At 42.5% G+C, this 18,652-nt stretch overlaps 1 protein-coding gene across 4 annotated transcripts in view; it reads right to left on the reverse strand.

The window, feature by feature from the left end:
- The window catches only part of ITPR2 (inositol 1,4,5-trisphosphate receptor type 2), a 287,303-nt gene that overhangs the window by 6,052 nt on the left and 262,599 nt on the right, over positions 1 to 18,652 (reverse strand). For all 4 annotated transcript variants that reach the window (XM_074902357.1, XM_074902358.1, XM_074902356.1 and 1 more), the window contains one exon: positions 745 to 906. In XM_074902357.1, coding sequence (XP_074758458.1) covers positions 745 to 906 — 162 coding nt within the window. The remainder of the gene's footprint in view (positions 1 to 744; positions 907 to 18,652) is intronic.

Raw genomic sequence — 18,652 nt, forward strand, 5'->3', positions numbered from 1 at the left:
GTTTTAAGAAGGGATTTGAAGGGGGATAATTAGTGTTGATGCCACTGAAGTGTTTCCCTTAAAGAACACACAAAGATGCTTTTCTGAAACTAATGAGCAAACCAGTGGTGACCAGCATCTTTATAAAAAAGGAGCTGGCCTTTTGATCCTGAAGTGAGAGAAAACCTTTAAGGTGGTTTAGGCAGGAGCAGGGCATTAAGGCAGCCCAGCAGCTTGTGCTCCATATGGGAGAGAAGGGGGAGCCACGGGAGGGACACAAAGAAAAGGATGACACAAGCAAAGCAACAGGATCAGCAAATTATTTTTGCAACAGCACTGTTGATATTCTTAGTGAGGGGAAAAAAATCCAAGTATCAGATTCAGAAAGCTTTTCTACTGATTCTCATCAGTACATAGCTATTTCTGATGCTATGCCTATTTTATTGCCAGGTTATGCAGTACCTGCATACGCAAAGCCTGTCATCATTTCTGCAGCTTTCCCTCTGTCCTCGCACATTCACTGGGAGGATTTCATATCTAATTCCCACTTGGCTCTTCTCCTTACCTGTTCTCTGCTGTTGCTAATAGAGTACAATTTCATTCCCAATCCGTATCAGTGTATCTACTCAGAAAGCTTACTGGAGGGAAAGATAAAACCTTTCTAAGACAAAAGACTCTTGTAACACTGTCCTGACTGTGACCTGATGAAAGCTAGTTGTGTTCACCCACATACGCTCATGTTGCTACCCACTGCAGGGCACTTACCTGTTCCTTGAGCTCGGCAAGCTGACTGGAAAGCTGTTTTATAAGGCTCATCGTTGTCTCCAGCCTCTCTTGCAGGTTCCTGATTTCATTTTGTTCACTGTCGCCTTCATTGCTAACCAGAGACATGGCTCTCATCCGAGGGAACCAGTCCAAATTCTTCTCCTACATGGGTATTAGAAAAATTAGTAATGTTAGCTAGGTTTTATGCAGTGCTACTAAGCTGAGACTGGAGAATGAAAACTCAGAAGGACTTCTACTTAGTGGATGACACACAGCAAGGGAGCTTATAAAATAGTAAATCCAAAAAGTATTTTACAGAAGCATTTTTAGTCTTGGTTCTCTTTAGTAACAAAGAAAGCACCAACTGAAAAATCTTGGTTCCCCACAGCTGCACCTGTACTGCAGTGTGAACAGCATTGGCACATTCATCTGTGTCTCTAGCACGCAGAAACACCTGTTGGGTCAGCTCCAGGGAGACTTCTCCGGTACACCAGCACCAGGAAAGCCCAAGTGTTCCCTGTGCTTTTCTCTTAAGTGTATGCAGGGACACATTTCCCCACTGTCTTTTCAGCTTGGCTGGCCTCCATCTATTTCGGCTGTCCTTGCAGCAATGTCAGTGAGCCAACATCAGGAAAACAAGACAAGCCAGAATCCTCTCCCTGGCCTGGAGTGTGCCTACTGCAAGAGCAGAGGGACCTTGATTTCAGCTGCCCTCAACAGAAGATTTGGGGTCCTGGGGAGCTTAGGCTTCAGTGTGCTATTCAGATTGTATACCTTAGGTAAATGCAAGCGCAACCCCATGGCCAAGGGTTAACCTGCTAAGGACCAAGCATTGCACAGAACAGAAATGAATTGGGTGTTACTCTATTAATGGACTCAGGCTATGAATTCAATTATAATAAAAATACTGTAAATAGATTATATGAGTCAGGAAGGTGCCGTGTATCAGCATGAGTCTAAATAGTCTCCATGGTTTGGGGGTATAGATATTTGTGTGAAAAGCGTAACAGACAGAGGAGACTGATGGGTGCAAGCCTAGGACTAGTGGCAACCATGTGGCAAGCAACCAGGTTTGCCTTAAGACACAGGAAACAGGTCCTGTAGCTGGCAATGCATTACACCAGGGAACCTTTGCCCTTCACCTTGGGGGTAGTAGGAGTGTGGTTAGGTCATATTCATGGTGTTTTGCAATGGGCCTCTATGGACACTTGATAACTTTAGAAGAGAAACAGAATGAGTTGAAGTGTGTTTCTTCCTGTCTCCTATGCTGTGAATGGCCCCACACAAATAGCACTATATCAAAAAGAAAAGGAGGAAATAAAAGGAGGAAAGAAGAAAAGAAGTTCTTTCCAGAAGTTCACCTACAAGACTCCTGGCAGGCAAGAACTGTTCTACTTATGTTGTCTGGGCTTGGTATTTGGTAAAGTCTCAAATGCATCAAACTTACTGTAGTCTCAGACTTTGCCTCTCCATGAAAACAGATAAACCAGTGATGATTCTGCAGTATTTACAGCTGGGCAGCTGTATGCAAGCAGGGTACACACAGGCTGGCCTGGCAGAGCTGTGAGCCTGGGGATGCACCAAGGGACTACAGCTTTATTGTGCTTCCAGAGAGAGTTGCTTTCAACTTTGTAGTGCTCTGCCCTGATGATCAAATCCTCCACTCCTACAGCAACATGGTTTAGAAATAACCAAGCTAACCCTTGATAAGCATGGAAGCACTTATGGTATTGCTGTTTTTCCACTATTTGCATTAGCACAGTCCCCTCTGTTACCCTGGATGAAACTAAATGCAAAGCCATAAAAGTTTTGGCATGTTTCTTCTTTTTAACTCAAAACTTCTAATGAATTTTTGTTTGCCTGTGCAACCTCTGGTCCTGCTGCTAAACCAACAAGATGTTCAGGGAATAAGACCACGCCGCTCCATTGCATTTTGCATCCCAGGGCTCAGTCAGCCGTGTATGCTGGTGGAATGAGGCCTCTCCTCGCTGCCCACTTTTTTGAGCCTCGTGATCTCATTATGACAATTTACTGTGGTTACGCATGATGACATTTTCAATGGGTCATAACTCATTCAAATCAAAACCTGTTTTCAACAGCTCTGCTGGTGAGCTCAAGGGGAGCACACATGACCCTCCCTGCTGGATATCCCCAGCGGACACACAGACCCCTATTTCTGCCTCATGCATTTCTGCTTACAAGCCCAGCATTCATTTTCTACAAGTATGCTCAGATATTTATTTTAAATTTATTTTGGCTAGGATCTAGCAGAGCATTCTTCACATGCCTAGCATTAAGCACAGGTGTACTCAACTTATGCTAAGCTTAGTTTGTGCACAGTGCCTTTCTGGATCAATGCCTTTTTTTTTTTTCCAAAATGTTTGCTAGCAAATTTGTCTGCCACTACAGGCACAGAAAGTGAATTCAAAGGAGCTAGAGTGAACAGAGCTCCACTTGTATTTGAATGTTTCCTGGAAAGCTCTGATATCTGCACCCATAACAGCTTCTCTTGCTTGAAGCATCTGAAAATACCAAATGCAAGGGTGCATGGGCATAGGAGCCAGCTGAGGGGCCAGGAGCCCTTTTTGGGAAATCTCACCATAATGCCAAAGTTTCTAAAGCCAGGCTGCACAGGGAGAGTAATCTGAGACTCCATCATTGTAGTTCTTGTGTTTGCTGAATACTGCTGCCAGGATTGTGAAATGCACTTTGCTAGCTTTGTTTTCCATCTGCTACTCCCTCGCTCCTCCAGGATGCAAGGCAGAGACCACCAACTGCCTTGGAAAGACTTTTGTGGACTGACCCTCCACCCTACTAAAGCATCCAGAGGAACACCACACAAATCCATGCAGATGCCATACATCCTGGATCAGTGGGCTCGCCCTCTCTTGAGTCTCCCAGCATCACCTGCTTCTCTCCTCCTTGGCACAACATTATACTTCCCAGGAAGAGGGATGACCAGGAGCAGGTGAAGACAGGGACAGAGCACACAGCACCTCGTCTGCTGCCACACAATGCCATGGTGCTGATGGAACCACCCTGAACCATGTGCCAGGTCAGCCACCAGTCACAGAAGTTCAATGACAGACTCTGCTCATTCATGTGTGCCCAGCTTTGCCTTCCCAGCAATGCTGTGATAATCTCTTCCAAGAAAGAAACCCAGTTGTGGTTTAGTTACAGACCATGAAGATCTAGGCATTTTTTGCCAAAATGTTGTGGAGGATTGAGCAAGGACTTGATCCAAGTTCTAAGAGAAGCTGATGGGTTTGTATGGACTGGAGACCTCATGAAAAGATGTTTACTGACTTCTATAGCTCTTCCTGGCAGCAAAGAGGCAACAGGTCAAACAGTGTCTCAATTGGTAGTCCCAAGTGCTGTGTTGGGTGCAGGCAGGACTTTGCTTCTTGGTTCTCAGCTGCAAATACATCTAATAAAATCAGTCCAGCTGTGTATCTTTGCCACAGCTGAGTATGAGAAAGATAAAAAATCCAGTAGGTCAGCAGGAAACACATTCTAGCTTGTCCTGTCTTTAAGTTAAAAATACTTATCTAGCTTTCACTGATAGTTCCATTATAGTGCAGACAGCAGGTACATTCCCTTGATAAACTGTATGCTTTTGCTGGTCAATACTATATTATTTTCTGATTGCATTATGAACTGCAGAACTTCATTAAAGGGCAGCATGAACATTAGCTGTGGTGCACAGCCCTATTTGCTGAGTCTATACCACAAACAGCAATTGCTGCTGGGGACAAAAAATTTTTGATCACAAACCTGTCAGGATCCAGAAGGCAAACTGAACAAGGTTTCTCTGCTGAAAATTTTAGTGATATGTAAGTGTTCACAGGGGGACAGGCACTCTGTGACTGCTCAGCTATGGGAAAGCTATTTTTACTTCAAGGTAATTTCTTGCCTATTAACTGAAGGTAGTTAACATTCTTGTACAATCCCAAACATTTGTTCTGGGTCTTAAATGTTTATGGGCTTGGTCCAGGGTTCACCTTGACCAACTAACACATGTTAAAGCTGTAATGTGCCTCATCTATGCTGCAGGTGCGCTCCTGCTTCGCCTTATTTGATTAGTGCAGGGATGGGATTTTGCAGGGTGTTACATGTCACACCTTAGCTATTACTCTTAGAAATCCAACCATTTTGCCCAGGATAGCATTCATTTGGACATTTTGAACCCTCACCTGGAACCAAGTCGCAATTTGGACAAAGGAAGGAGGCTGCTGGCAGGGAGCAGGGCAAACCTCTGCAAAGAGCTGTCACAGGACTCAATCAACAGCTACCAGGTTAGCATGAGGTGACATAACTCGAGCATAAATGTACTCACAGAGGGTGAGGTATGTGGATGGGACACTTTAAAATGAAGGAGATGGATGGGACACTTTAAAATGAAGGAGCTGCCTGGACACAGAATTAATTGTTAAAATGTACTGAAATATTCTTTCTAAACAACCAAGGCTGAGCGCAGTTACTGTTACTTCATTCTTGTGTAGGATAGCCGCTATTCGCAGTCTAACCACAGCAGCCACCTACGAATCACAGCATCTTCCCGCTTCACATTCCCTCTGCAAGCATAATGCGTGCCTCGCAGAATTCATATTTAAGTATACATCTGTCTCCAGGGCAGAGAGTCAGCCAGACAGGAAGGCTGCGGGGACAGAAAGGAGCTGCAGCCTCCTCTGTCAGTTCAGCTGGGGGAAAAAATAATAAAAGGAAAAAAAAAAGGCAGGTGGGGCTAGCCAAAAAGCTGCAGGCCAAAAAGATTGTACACAAGGAGAGCAGACATTTTGTGTGATGATCCAGCATACTCACTCCTTCTGTCCTCCCCCCTTGGCTGGTGAGACTCCAGCAGGAATCACAGCTTGCCCAGGGCAAACACCTCTCTGCAAGGTACTCCGTGTACATGTAGCTGCAAGGTACTGACAGCGAGGGCACATGCCTGAGAAATCACAGGGCTTAGAGGAATTGCTACTCATGTTTTCTGAGAAACCTCAAACCCTTCTTCTCAGAGAGGCATGCTCAGCGAAAAGTCTGTCTTTGCTTCCTGGAGTTTTCTATGCAACTTTCTCCTTCCCTTCTGTGGGCTTTCCAGGGGGAGGGCAGAGCTACAGGCTAAGTCCTGTAAAACATTGCAATTTTTCTGACTTAGCTAGCTCCAGTTGAGGATGGATGGAGAAAAGACTGAAGAAATTTGTTTAGAGTTTAGACTTTGTACAAGGTCTTTCTTGAGCCATCTCTGTCCTGTTGGCACAGCCAACTGGCTTCAATTGAGCTCTCATGCTGAGCTGAATCCATGCCTCTGGATTAATTGGCAGAGGGACATTTCTTTAGGAGGTGCTGGTTTCACAGGCTAGCAGTGAGATGCATCAGCTGCAACCAGCAGGAAAGACTGGGCTGAGCCTTTAAAAAATTGATTACTAGATAATAGTGAGAGAAAATAGGTCAAAGAGTAGGACAAGGGGGATGGAGTAGCAAAGGCAGCCTAATGGATGCTTTCTGCCAGTGCCACTGCCATGGGCTCAGAGTGCCACACTGCCGTCAGCTGTACCAGACTCTAATGCAGTGACTCCTTGTTGCAACATGAATACAAGCTGTTTCAGGACTTCCCTCCTATCTATTCGAAAACAAAAGTGGTGATGACTGCTCATGACTCCTCCTGGGTTATTATGACCTCCCCAGCTTCACGCATCAGAGCGGGAGACAGGCCTCCACATCCCCCAGTCCACCATTGCTGCACCTGGCACAGATCGTTTGCTCCTTGGTGACTCAGCAAGGCGAGTGAGATATAGCTGTCAGGAGGGTTATTTGTTACCTAAAAAAACCCCCGAGGCTGAGCAAACAAGCATGCTTAAAACCCTCTGAGCTCCTCATGTGGACGGTCACTGAAGGGTGCAGAAGAGGAGCATAGGCATCACCATGAAGGTTTGCAACCAGCACCTCAGCATGCTATGATGGGCAGTTTGTGGTATCCCACCCTGCAACACACATTTGTTGGCATGCCATGAACAGCAACCACTGTGGCAGCCTGGCAAAAGCCTCCCACAGCTTTAGAGACCATAACCTCTCAAGTGCCCACTGGGGTGGTAGAACCCTGCTGCACTGGCACTGAGGGGACTCACTGCTGGTCACCCTGTGGCCCCTAGGCCTGAGGAGAGGCACTGCTGGGAAGCACGATGCAGCTTCACCCTCTGCAACACCACTGTGTCCTAGAACTCATGCCTCAGTGTGGAGGCAAACAAACCATGAGCATTGCTGCCCTTCCTCAGGCAGCTTGCATCCTTTCAGGCGCGAGAAAAAGCCATTCATTCCCCTTTTTTGAGCCAACACCTTGAATAAATACTTTAGAGCTGGGTTCAAAGAGATCTATTTACTGAGAAACCATTCTGTATGCCTGAAATGTAAATATGTCTATCCATTCCCTTCCTGGATCTGTTGCCTGTATAAGCAGAGAGTGATCAGTCCAAATGACCTTTTCAAAGCTATTATTTTTCTGCCTCGGAACAGTTTGGTCCTAAAAGCCTGTATTTACGTAGATCCTACAGCCACCTTAAAAAGGGATTTTAAAGATTTAAACTATCTTGTGCTTTAGATGACACAGGTCAATAACCACTTTGTGATTTAATCAGAGACAATAATAATTTTGTTCAGTGCATGATTCAGCTAATCCACAATTTGATAAACGTTCATCCTAAACTACAAACCCAAATATCTTTCTGCAAATCCTGTTTGACACTTTAATGTTAAGACTCTATTTGATAAGCAATCTGTGTTGTACAAGAATATAGGGAGGGAAATTAGGATTTGTTATGCATCTATATGCATCCACAACAGTAATTTGAGGAAAATAAAAATAAACCTTGGCAATTATAGATAAATCTTTATGCAACAAGAAAACTAATAGGTCTTTCAGGGTCTATACTAGATTGATACATACTACAGCTTTCACAGCTCACGGAAAAATAGAGAAATCTGTTTCCTTCTGAAAGAAGGTTGGGACCATAACACAGACCCACTGTCTGGTTTAGCAGAGGCACTGATGCATTTACTTTCATTTTAACTTGGCTGAATGTTTTTGAGGGCTGCAACAGAATTTATCCCTGTAATTCTGAATAATTGTGAGTTCTTCAAGACTGATGATATCCAGGCCAGTCAGTTATAAATGTCTCAGTGTTTCAGTATCATCACTCCCTCTTGTGATATCTCCACAAAAATTATGGTGAGGAATAATAATAAACCTCAAACTGCAAAGATTTGTCTCTGACGCTGTATGTGGTAGTTTCAATGCTCAGCTTGAAACTCTGTAAAGGACTCTGCTTTTCCAAGAACACCCCAAAATTTCTGCCTAGTGAACATTCCTAAGGGACTTGGCATTTACCTTCAAGGAATAGAAAAAATCATGGAAATAATTTTTTACCGTCGAGACCATAAGCTTGAATGTGATCCTGCACTATAGCTGTGGACAAAACCATATGCAGATAATAAATACCAGAGTCAGCAGTGTGCCCTTGCAGTGGAAGAGGCCAACCATGACCTGGTCTGCATCAGCAAGAGCACAGCCAGCATGTTGAGGGAAGCAATCCTGCTTCAGCCCCAAGCAACTTCACCCCAGAAGGTGGAAAGCAGAAACAGAACAGCTTTGTCACCAGCACACCAAGATGGCACCTCCCAGCTACCCTGCCAGTGGGAACCCCGGGGACCTGCAGGTGTGCTGGGATCACAGCTGGCCAGGTGCTCATGAGAGCTGCATGGCACAACTTCTATGTGCTTGGAGGGCCTAAACTTGTATCCCACCCCAGTGCTCCTCTCCCCAAAGCCACGTTTGCTTCTTATGTTGACCCTTCCCTGCAGCACATGTTCATTTCTCAACGATTTCTTCTGCGGTTTCAATCACTCTCTGCCACCTTATCTCTACCATAACCCCGAGAATTGATATTCTCCTCTGCAAATCTTCAAGAATCCCAACACTACCACCTGAAGCTAGGATTTGGTGCTTAATATTTTTGCCCTTAAAATAGATATAAGTACAGATTTGTGCAAAACACAAGTTTATTTTTCCACATTTCTATGTTTTTATGTTAGTGGTTACAGAACATGCTTTAGGAAAAACACTTCAGATTATTCACTTAAAATAATGAAATTTTTTCTGATATAATCCCTGGATCTTGTGCGTAACAAAACAACATCTAGTATAAAGATTAGAAAATAAATGTTCTTGGCTTATTTTTTTTCCTTTTGCTAAACAGATGTTGTTGATACAAAGTGCAGAACTGTAAATCATAGCTGCATGTGGACACAGACTGTCACTACTGAGCAGAAATTTACTGTGGCTAGATAGAGATTTGAAACAGCAATGAATCACCGGCTTACTAACTTTATTCACGTGGGTATGGTTTCAATATACTGACATTAAGTGCACATGTCCTTAAAAAAAGAACCTTTTAATGATTCTGGTTTATTTGGGAAGTTCTGGTTTATAATAGGAGGCTCTGGTTTAGTTCCAGCTGTCTCAATGGGGGAAGCACAGTGTAATGCAATGGCAGCTTCTGCACAGAGGCACAGGCAGGTCTCTGTCCCTTTCCTCACAGCCCGTTGTGGTGCTGCTATTGAATCCTGCAGGCTCAGCTCCCTCGGTGCTGGGAGCAGCCCCTCTTAGTGCTGCACCATGTAGGGCAGCCCTATCACAGGAGAGGGGCTGAGCTGCCCAGGCAGTCCCACCACTGCCACTAAAACACCTCCAGCTCTAAGTTCTTTCTCTCTTTCCTTCCCCGGCTGCTCCAGACATCATTTCAGCAAATTCACCGTTCATTTGCCAGACTGGCTCATGCCTAGCTGGATAGTAATGGTATTTCTGCTTTCCATCAACTGCGTCTGAAGCAAACAGAATTACGATGCTTCTCCAGCCCCTTGTCATTCCTACCCACACAATACCACGCTGCTTGCACAAGCCCCTTCACCTGTTCTTCTTTTAATACTGATGTTCTTTTGCAAAACACACTAGCAGGCGCACTCCAGATACTGAACTCCAGAAAAAAAGCCAACAGCATTAAACCCACTGCAATGTAAACATACCCTAAAGTATCATGCCACTGCTGGGGACAGAGATGATGTCTGCTACTCAGAGATGTACTTAACCATTCAGCCATTAAGGACACCATAAATTTTGACCCATTTTTGACAATGCAAGTGCTGGTTCAATCCAGTGGATCAGGGTTTAACTCCATGGTTAAACAAACCAAGACCTCTACTTCATATCTTTCATAGCACAAGATTCAGGTGCATAATTGTTAAAATTTATGAGGTTTTTTTCATATTTAGCTTTAATTTTCTGGTCCTGTCACCTTGTATTTTGCAAATGCTGTCTATTTCCTAGCTTTAGCTTCAATTTGGTGTGACAGAATCTTGGGAAATAAAGACTCAGCTGGAGACTCATTTTTTAGAGGCTTAGGACTTGACCTTGTTCTCAGTATTACACAGGCAGAGCTTCGCTGATTGCAGTGCGATTGTTCTGGTTTAGGATACTGCCAGATTTGAGGTGTTTTGAATCCTGATCTGAATGTTCTTGTTTTGGGCCAATTTTGACTCATTTTGCACTTGGTGTGATCTGAAAGGGCAATCTGAAGAACAATATTTTCTTTTAAAATTTGTAAGAATTGTTACCTATCACCAATGGGCTATACAGAACTGTTTTTATAAGCAACAATGTGATCATGCATATACCACACACTTGCATAAATGCACATACTTCAGTACCAGTTGGAGGAGAGGAAAAAGATCTAGGTTTCCCTTTGAAGCATCTCTTGACAAAACACTACCAGGCAATGGCCACATCTCAGCCTTATGGACCTGAATGCAGTCAATCTGCTCTCAAATCGCTTGCTTTGTTCAATGCTTGCCCATGGGTTATGTACATTGCTCTGCAGGGCAAGCACAACTCCTTGCCTCTGCAGACACAATGGCCAATGAGAGGGCCCTTGGCAGGTCTGGCTGTGGCCAGACGGGTAGCAGATCCCACAAGGTGCCACCTGCCTACTGGGAAGCGTACAGAACTTTTATTCCCTTTGGGAAATAGGCAGAAGGAAACAAAATTGGGTCCTCAAGGTGAAACATCTATTTGTTCAGGTTCATGTCTACTGTGTGCTGTTTTCAGAGTCTGCAAGCATAGATCAATAAAAGAAAAAACTACCATGGTACTTTATGATCTTTTATCTGCATAGCCTACATTTTCATTTAGTGCTCTTGCTCACATGGCTACGAAAATATTGAAATGGATTGTCTGTACAGATCTGCTTTTTCTTTTTCTTTGTTTTTCTGCCCAGCATTTAAATATGGCTTGCTCTGTCCAATTAAAATGCATTTTCTCTTGAGAACAAGCAGATGATCAGTTTCACAAACCTGGAGTTACAATTTTCCTTCAGCAGCACCCAGCAAAATGAAAAACAAGACAAAACGTTTTAATCACATGTGTATAAAATACACAGATTCATTAAATATGATTTAAAGTTGCCTGTTTGTTTTGGAGACTCTAAAGCTCCTACTACCCCGAACTCAGAGAAGTGTAATGTGGTTCCTGATCTATTGAATTTCATAGGATGGTTGTAGTGGGTTCCATTATATATAAATTGGATGCAGCCAAATTACAATATCTGATATGTACTTTTATCTCAAAATGCCCTGTGAGGCAATTGTGTGAAGTACTTTATCAGCGATTGTTGTTGGTAATATTGCAAGATTTCATGATGTAAAAAATACATCAATGTCATTTAAATTGAACAAATGGTTCCCTTTTTTATTCCTGTAGAGCATTTATAACCATCTTCTCAACAAATTTGTTCAATAAATACTGTATGAAACAAACATTTTGCACTTTGTCCCACAGATACAATTTGCCAACCTGATTGATTTCTTTCTCTACAACTAATCTGATTTCTTTAGGCTATATATCTTCTCTTTTATTAAAGGTGATGCAATCTTAGCTTTTTATCATACACACATCCACCACCCTAAAAAGAAGATTCTGTGAACTAGCCTTGCAACCCAATAGAAAAACCTGACACAAATCTCATAAAGCTGATCCCAAAAGATAAATGGCACAATGAGACAAAAGTTACACAAATTCAGAAACTTACCCATGCAGAGTAATACGGGCCAGTGGATTTTTCTTCCCATGACAGATACAGAAAAAATGTAACTTCATCATATCTGTAACACCTTGTAAAACAAGCTCACACTAATGCTGCACCCAACTCCCTCAAATCTTGCTGTCTCTGAACTGTGAGAACTCAGAAACAGAACGACATTTTTTTGTGGCCTCTCCATTTTACTTCTTGCAGAATCTTACCACTATGTTTTGAGTCCAACCAAAGTTACACTTATTTACTTTTGAAGTGTGTTTCTAGTAAGGCAACAACCTCAAACTCATCTCCCTGTTCTTTAACTAATTCCCCTTATGTCTTTGAGCAAACCCACAGTCCTTCCTTTCCACAGCATCTGCAGTTATCTGCCTTGGCTGTGGACAATTTTGGAGTCTCTTTCCCATTCAAGAAGCCAGAATCTTAGGACCACTGTAATACAAAGAACAATAATTGTTTTCAAATGTTGCAATAATATCCTCAAACAGCACTGTGTTTGTTGCTTCTCCCATAGAGCAAAATCAAATGAATTTCAGTTTACATGCTCTGGGATCTGTTCATCACATTGTTCCTCTGGGGTTGAACAACTTTTTGCTATCTGTGACCACAGCTAAAGTCCAGTTTTCATTAGGTAACACCATACACAGCCAGTCCCAGGAGAATCGAGACTCTGTGACTGCCAGCATTTTAAGTGCAACAGTAGGTGCCTATCCAGTGCCTTGGAGAGCCTTTCCATCATTTGAAATTGGAGAATAAATGTCTGCCCACACAGAGATCCATCTCAGGCCACATGCTTCTTTAACAAAGGGATAAAAGATGGCTTTTGCAAGCTGCCTGGAAAGTTAACAGCTCTAGTCTCTGGCAGGTCAAGGCGTGAGTGGATTCCAGCAGGGAACCACAGCTTGTGTCCTGCCAGCAGCGCTGCTCGGCTTGAGGGCGCTCCAGCTGGAACACCTCCACTCCCTGTTCATGGGGATGTGCAAGTTTCAAGGAACACAGTTTCATGTCTAGACCCCTCCTTGAGTTTTTAAGGCCATCAGAAAACAAACAAACGGGAACCCAACTTGGCTCATTTATTTTAATTTGCAAACTGAATGAAGTTGGAAGGAGGACAAGGAGGCTGTGACTACACTGTATTATCAAGGCAGAACCCGTCTTTATAGCAAAATCAGTCTTCAAAACCTAAATACTGGTCAACAGACAGGTGGCCAAATCTTTCAAACACAGAGGAAATCAAGCTAAGCTTACAACCGAGCCACAATACCACAGGGTCCAAAAAGACTAGTGCTGGGTAGTCTCAAACCACTGATTCCAGACCTCAGGGCAGAAAAACCCCATACCTCAATGAACGTACTTTTGGTGGGTTTTAGGCTCCACTCTGTAACTTGTAACTATATTACAGCTTTGTATTCAGAAGTGATTTCAAATGAAAGAGGAAAAAAGACAGGGTTGTGTTGGTGCTGGAGTTAAGAAGCAATTAAGAACATGAGGGGCTGAGCACAGAGGCAGCAGGGACAAGGTCATTGAGCAATGGCATGGCCATTCCCTCACCGAGTCAGCTCGGGGCATGAAGGTTATCGCTAAACCCTCATTACACACAGCAAATCTGCCTGTGCTGCAGCACCTACCATTGATACCAATCTTTCTCCCACTCCAGCTAATGGCATCATTTCTAAGGAGGCAGGATCAGATCCATGGTTTCCTGTTCAAGCAGCAACAGGATAATTAATTTTGTCTGTCTGGAAATAATGTATATAAACTTAAAGCCACTAAAACCTCAAGCTTTTACAGTGAGGTACCAAATGAAGCCCACTTTTCCCTTTATTTACCCATACCTCACACATCACCAAGCCAAGCAGGCCAACTAAATTATTTATGGCAGACCAAAGAGCCCATTTCTGGAAGATGCAGAGCCTTTGAAGTAGAAAAGAAGATGCTCAGCTCTCTTGTAGAGTAGGAGCTTTCTGCAAAGATGCAAAGTCCTCATGTGATGCTAACTTTTCACGCTTTGAGCAACACACAAATGAGCAGGAAATCAGCTAATTAGGCATGTTACTGTAATTACTTATTTTATGAAGTGGAGAGGGAGGTGTTCAGCACTTCTATAAGATAATAATGTAGAGGCAAAATTGTACAGGGAAGCAAAAATAGCAATGGACTACCTACAGAAATGAGTGTTATTTTTGAACAACAGGAAGAGCAACAATAGAAAAGTAACTCAATACCTAGCAGCAGGAAAAACAACAATGCCTCAATATATTCTGTAAATGTAAAACTGGATAACACTTGGGTATATGAGTGGAGAAGAAACTCCCCTCCTATGTCCAAGCAATGGTTGAACCTGTGTGAAGCACAATTCCAGCTCTGTTTTAGTCTATCACCACTTGATAGCTGAGATCCTCTGTGAGTTTGAGGCAGGCCTTGATGCAGAAAAAGGACTTTCTCTGGGACCTTGTCCACCTAAACTGAAGCCCTGAACTCCCCACAGGGCCTGTGTCTATGTGGAAGGACACAGAGAGCTGCCTTCTCACTTGCTCTTCTATTTTGAGCACAACAAAAAATGGGAGCAGTAAATCATCTATTTAGGCATATTTCTTTAGCTGCTTATTTTATGAAAACCCAACTGTAGAAAAAAATGACATTGTATTTCCTAGGAAATTAGCCTGTCAGAGAGAGATCAGATCTTATTTAGCAGCCAACTTTTGTGCTCTTGGTATTACTGTCGTGGTCTCGTAATGTGACATGCATCATATCAGTCTTTTAAAAGTAATTAAGCAGAGTTGCATAGCTTAATGATGTGCATACATCTCATCCTTGCAAGTTTTGCTTTAATAACATCTGCTAGTTTTTGGAGGAAGGCCAGTTTTAAAAAGTAAAGTCCTAACAATGGGAGCATCGTTAGCTTCCCAAAAGTTATAAACTCCATGCCCCATTCCAGCAGTGCATTTGTGCGCACAAGTCCTGTAAGCATTTTCAAGTCTGTGAGTTGCCAGATCAGAAACTTCATGCTGAACTAGAATTTATGATAATGAAGAAACCTTAAAAATACAATTTATTTACAGTCAGTCAGTTTAAGAACCACAGCTCACCGTCGTGGCATACTTAGCTGTAGCAGCTGAAGGGGTCACCCCTATCAGCTGTGTGCCCTTTCTGCCTGCTGATATTATCCTACATAGAAAGAGGCAGCAGAATCAGTACTGTGCCCTCTCCTCAACCAGTGCAGTTCAGACTGGTGTGACTTCAACAGCCATCAATTTTCACATTAGTACTCTGGTCTGTGAACTGCAGAAGCTCAAGAGTGAACAAAACACATCCTCCCCCCTCTGCTAATGTTGTGATTAATTGCAACAGAAGGGTATGGTGGACATCTGTTACCTTGGATTGACATTTCTTTGGCTTAGGTCATTCTCTCTACCCATAGAGTGTTTAGCAACTCTTGGATGTCATAAGAATATCTATAGACTAGAGACAGAAATTAGCAGGGAAAACTTTTGCCTCCAAAATTCAAAAAGATGATAGATAACAGAATAGAAAAATCCTGGATGTCAGAACTTTTTTCCTTCTCCAAAGAAGTTATATTTTAAGAGCTGAGGCCAATAGCCCTCAACACATATCATTTTATTACATTCTTTGACAAAAATCGACAGCGGTAAAGAACACTTTGTTCCACAAACACTGCTTGTCCTTGCCCGCCTGCTGTCAGCACACTCTTCCTCTTTCCGTATGGCACTTTTTCACTGCCTTCACCTTGCCTGTCTCTATTTCCTTTGGAACTGCCTGCTCTAGTTCCACGTGGATTGTTTGGGCATGGCCACTGAATACAATGGACATCAGGCTCAGGGTGTGCACCAGAATCTGGCATCAGTGAAATGACTTTACGTTCACTAACCCTGAGACAACCTCTCATTGCCCCCATGGTGTGAAAGGACAGGCAGCCAGACTCTCGACCCACAGCTGTCAGGCTCTGCAGGCTCCGTTTGGCTCAGACCTTTGCTGTTTTGACAGTCAAGTACTTCTGCTGAAGTTGGCTAAAATAAAAAAAAACACCCTTTGCAGCCCACACATGGATGTGCCAGGGACTATACGCAAGCACCTCAGTCTCCAGGAGCTTGTCCCCCATTCCTGCTGCTATGCTGGGGGGTGTCACAGCCTCACAGAGTGACTCTGGCCAGGATCTCACAGCATCACTGCTGAGACCTGAACCTGGGGAACACCTAAAAGCTGCCATGGCTCACATCACACCTCCACTCCCGAGGTGGGAGCACGGCAAAATGCAGAGTGGTGAGGCAGGAGAGAAAAGAATGCTGATGGAAAAGGGCTTGTGCAGCCCAGCACACTGCATGGGCAGGATGACAGCTATTGTGAGACTTCTCAATGGCTCATTTGGCATTATTCCCAGTGCTGTTTTTAAATTTAACACCTGCTTCTGGATATCTAATAGAAAAAGAAGGCAAAAACATGAGGCTGAAGGTAGGAAAAAGAGAGACAACAGCACCAGCTCAAGGGAGCACTAAATTCAGACCAATTTTAAACTTCAGTATTTAAAAAAAGCCCAACAAAACAACTAGAATTTTTCAAAATGAGGAATGCACTTCTTCCTCATGACAAGGAAATGGCCATAATATATATTAAATTTTAATTTAATAATTTAGAACAAAAAATAATGAAAAAACTGACACCTTCAAAATCTTTAAAATGAAGTAGTAAAAATATTTTGTCACATTACCAATGACAGGTCATTGCTGTGACACAGAAGTGCTTTTAAAATAATGAGTAAGAAAATCACTGTTCAGATTTTCAGGCTGGTGTTGCTCAACCTGACTCTTCTACTTTGTCCTCATAGTGTTGATGGGAATTTTGCTTTTCAGTTCAGTGGAGAAGAGGGGAACCTGAGTAGCCTGAAGAGGATTTAAGATCAGGAATTTGCCTTTCAGGAGGGATACATCTACAAATGAAACAAGATGTACAAGAATACTATTAAGATATCATGATATAAAAGGCTCATGGTCCCAATGACAGCAATGGCAGGAGAACACAACCTTTAATTTTCCACCGAAGATTGCCTTGCTTTAGGGAGATGGTCTAACGCATGGCAGTATCCTTTAATCTTATGAACACAGGCTGGTTTTAGAGCAGTTTTCAGCTGATTGAGGAGTTATGTAATTGCACCAATTACATCCAATTACATAATTAGAGTAAATAAGTAATAATATAATTAGATGCTGTAATTATGTAGTTATGACAGGTAGCACTAATGCTGACAAAACCCATTATGAAACTTGTTAGGAACTGTGGACAGGGCATGTGAGAACAAAACTTTTAGGGCTCTGTTTGCTCAAGTCCTTCATTCTTCCAATGGGCAAAATAATGAATTTAATTACTATGCCAATAGCCTTTAAATTAAATAATTAATTTAATTATTATGCCAATAGCCTTTTATTTTTGCAAATGAATGGATATACAAATCATAGGCTAATTCATATCTGTTTTGCTGCAAAATATTCAGTAACTAATCATCTACATCTTTTGTCTCCATCTATGTATTTACAAAGCTTAGGTGACATCTGCGTGTACAAATTGCACCTCTGAAATGGTAAGTCTAAAACTTTGGATATTAACCTGCACTGTTCCAGCTACCACATTAAACTGTCTCCTCTGACAAATGGACATAAGGAACATTCAAAGATTGCTGTATTGATGTAATACAAGTTATGTGCATCTCTCTGGGTTTGTAGGGATGGTATTTCTGGTCAAATGGGTCGGATAAGTTTTTTTCTGCAGGGATGAAAATTGAATAGGGGAATCATTCATGCTGGTTCTCAATGCAAATGCAAGACATGTAGCCAGCTTTTCAGAGTTTCTGTCTTTTGGGATATTGTATAATACCTGTCTGACTTCATAAAAGAGGCCTGAATAACAAACAAATAATAAAACCTACTGCCCTGATTTAATACTCATTAATGTTTTAGCCAATAACTGATACTAGATAGTGTGCAAGAAGAATGGGCATCACTGGAAGATCTGAAGTGCTTTATTCCCACCAACATCTCCATAAAGTAACTGTCTGAAAAGCTAGAGATGTATAAACTGTGTGTTGGTTTATAATACATTTTATGCTTGATGCTTTTTTCTAAAAAAAAAAAAGAAAAGAAAAGAAGAAATGCTACTCTGTTTTATGAAAGCTGGAAAGCTACTGATTACTTCTGTCACTGCTCAGAGCAGTATGCTAAGCACTGAAGCAAATACAGAGCTGCTGGGAAAAATCAAAATCACAGGGAATGTTAGGAATTTGCAGCTGATGGCCACAGTTCAGTGGAAGAAAGCAAAAGAAGTCTTCTGTCCCAAGGTCTTTGGAGGCCAGAGACATGCAAGATAATGGGAATGCCTTGAAACAAGCTACCCCTGGGACAGAAATACAAGTGAACTTGGAAACGTGCAAAAATATTGCCTTTGAATAAGGGGTGTGCACAACATCACCTACAAGTTTCATTCCCCCTCTTGAACTGGAAAACTGGGAAAGTGAAGTTAGATGCATTAATAATTCCCACCCCTTCTGGCACCCAGGCTTTCAAATAATATTCCAAAACAAGAAAACCATAGTATTCCCCAGTTGTGATATCAGCGAGCCTTCAGACCAGATGCTTCACTGTTTGTTGGACAAATGGTACATAAAAAATGACTGAGAGTCATAAATGACTGACAGTCATATTTTTGGGTCCTGATGGGTCTGGGAAGCAGAGAAAAGAGGCTATCAGAAATTGTAGACATTT

This window comes from Athene noctua, chromosome 3 (assembly GCF_965140245.1).
Source record: "Athene noctua chromosome 3, bAthNoc1.hap1.1, whole genome shotgun sequence".
Classification (NCBI taxonomy): domain Eukaryota; kingdom Metazoa; phylum Chordata; class Aves; order Strigiformes; family Strigidae; genus Athene; species Athene noctua.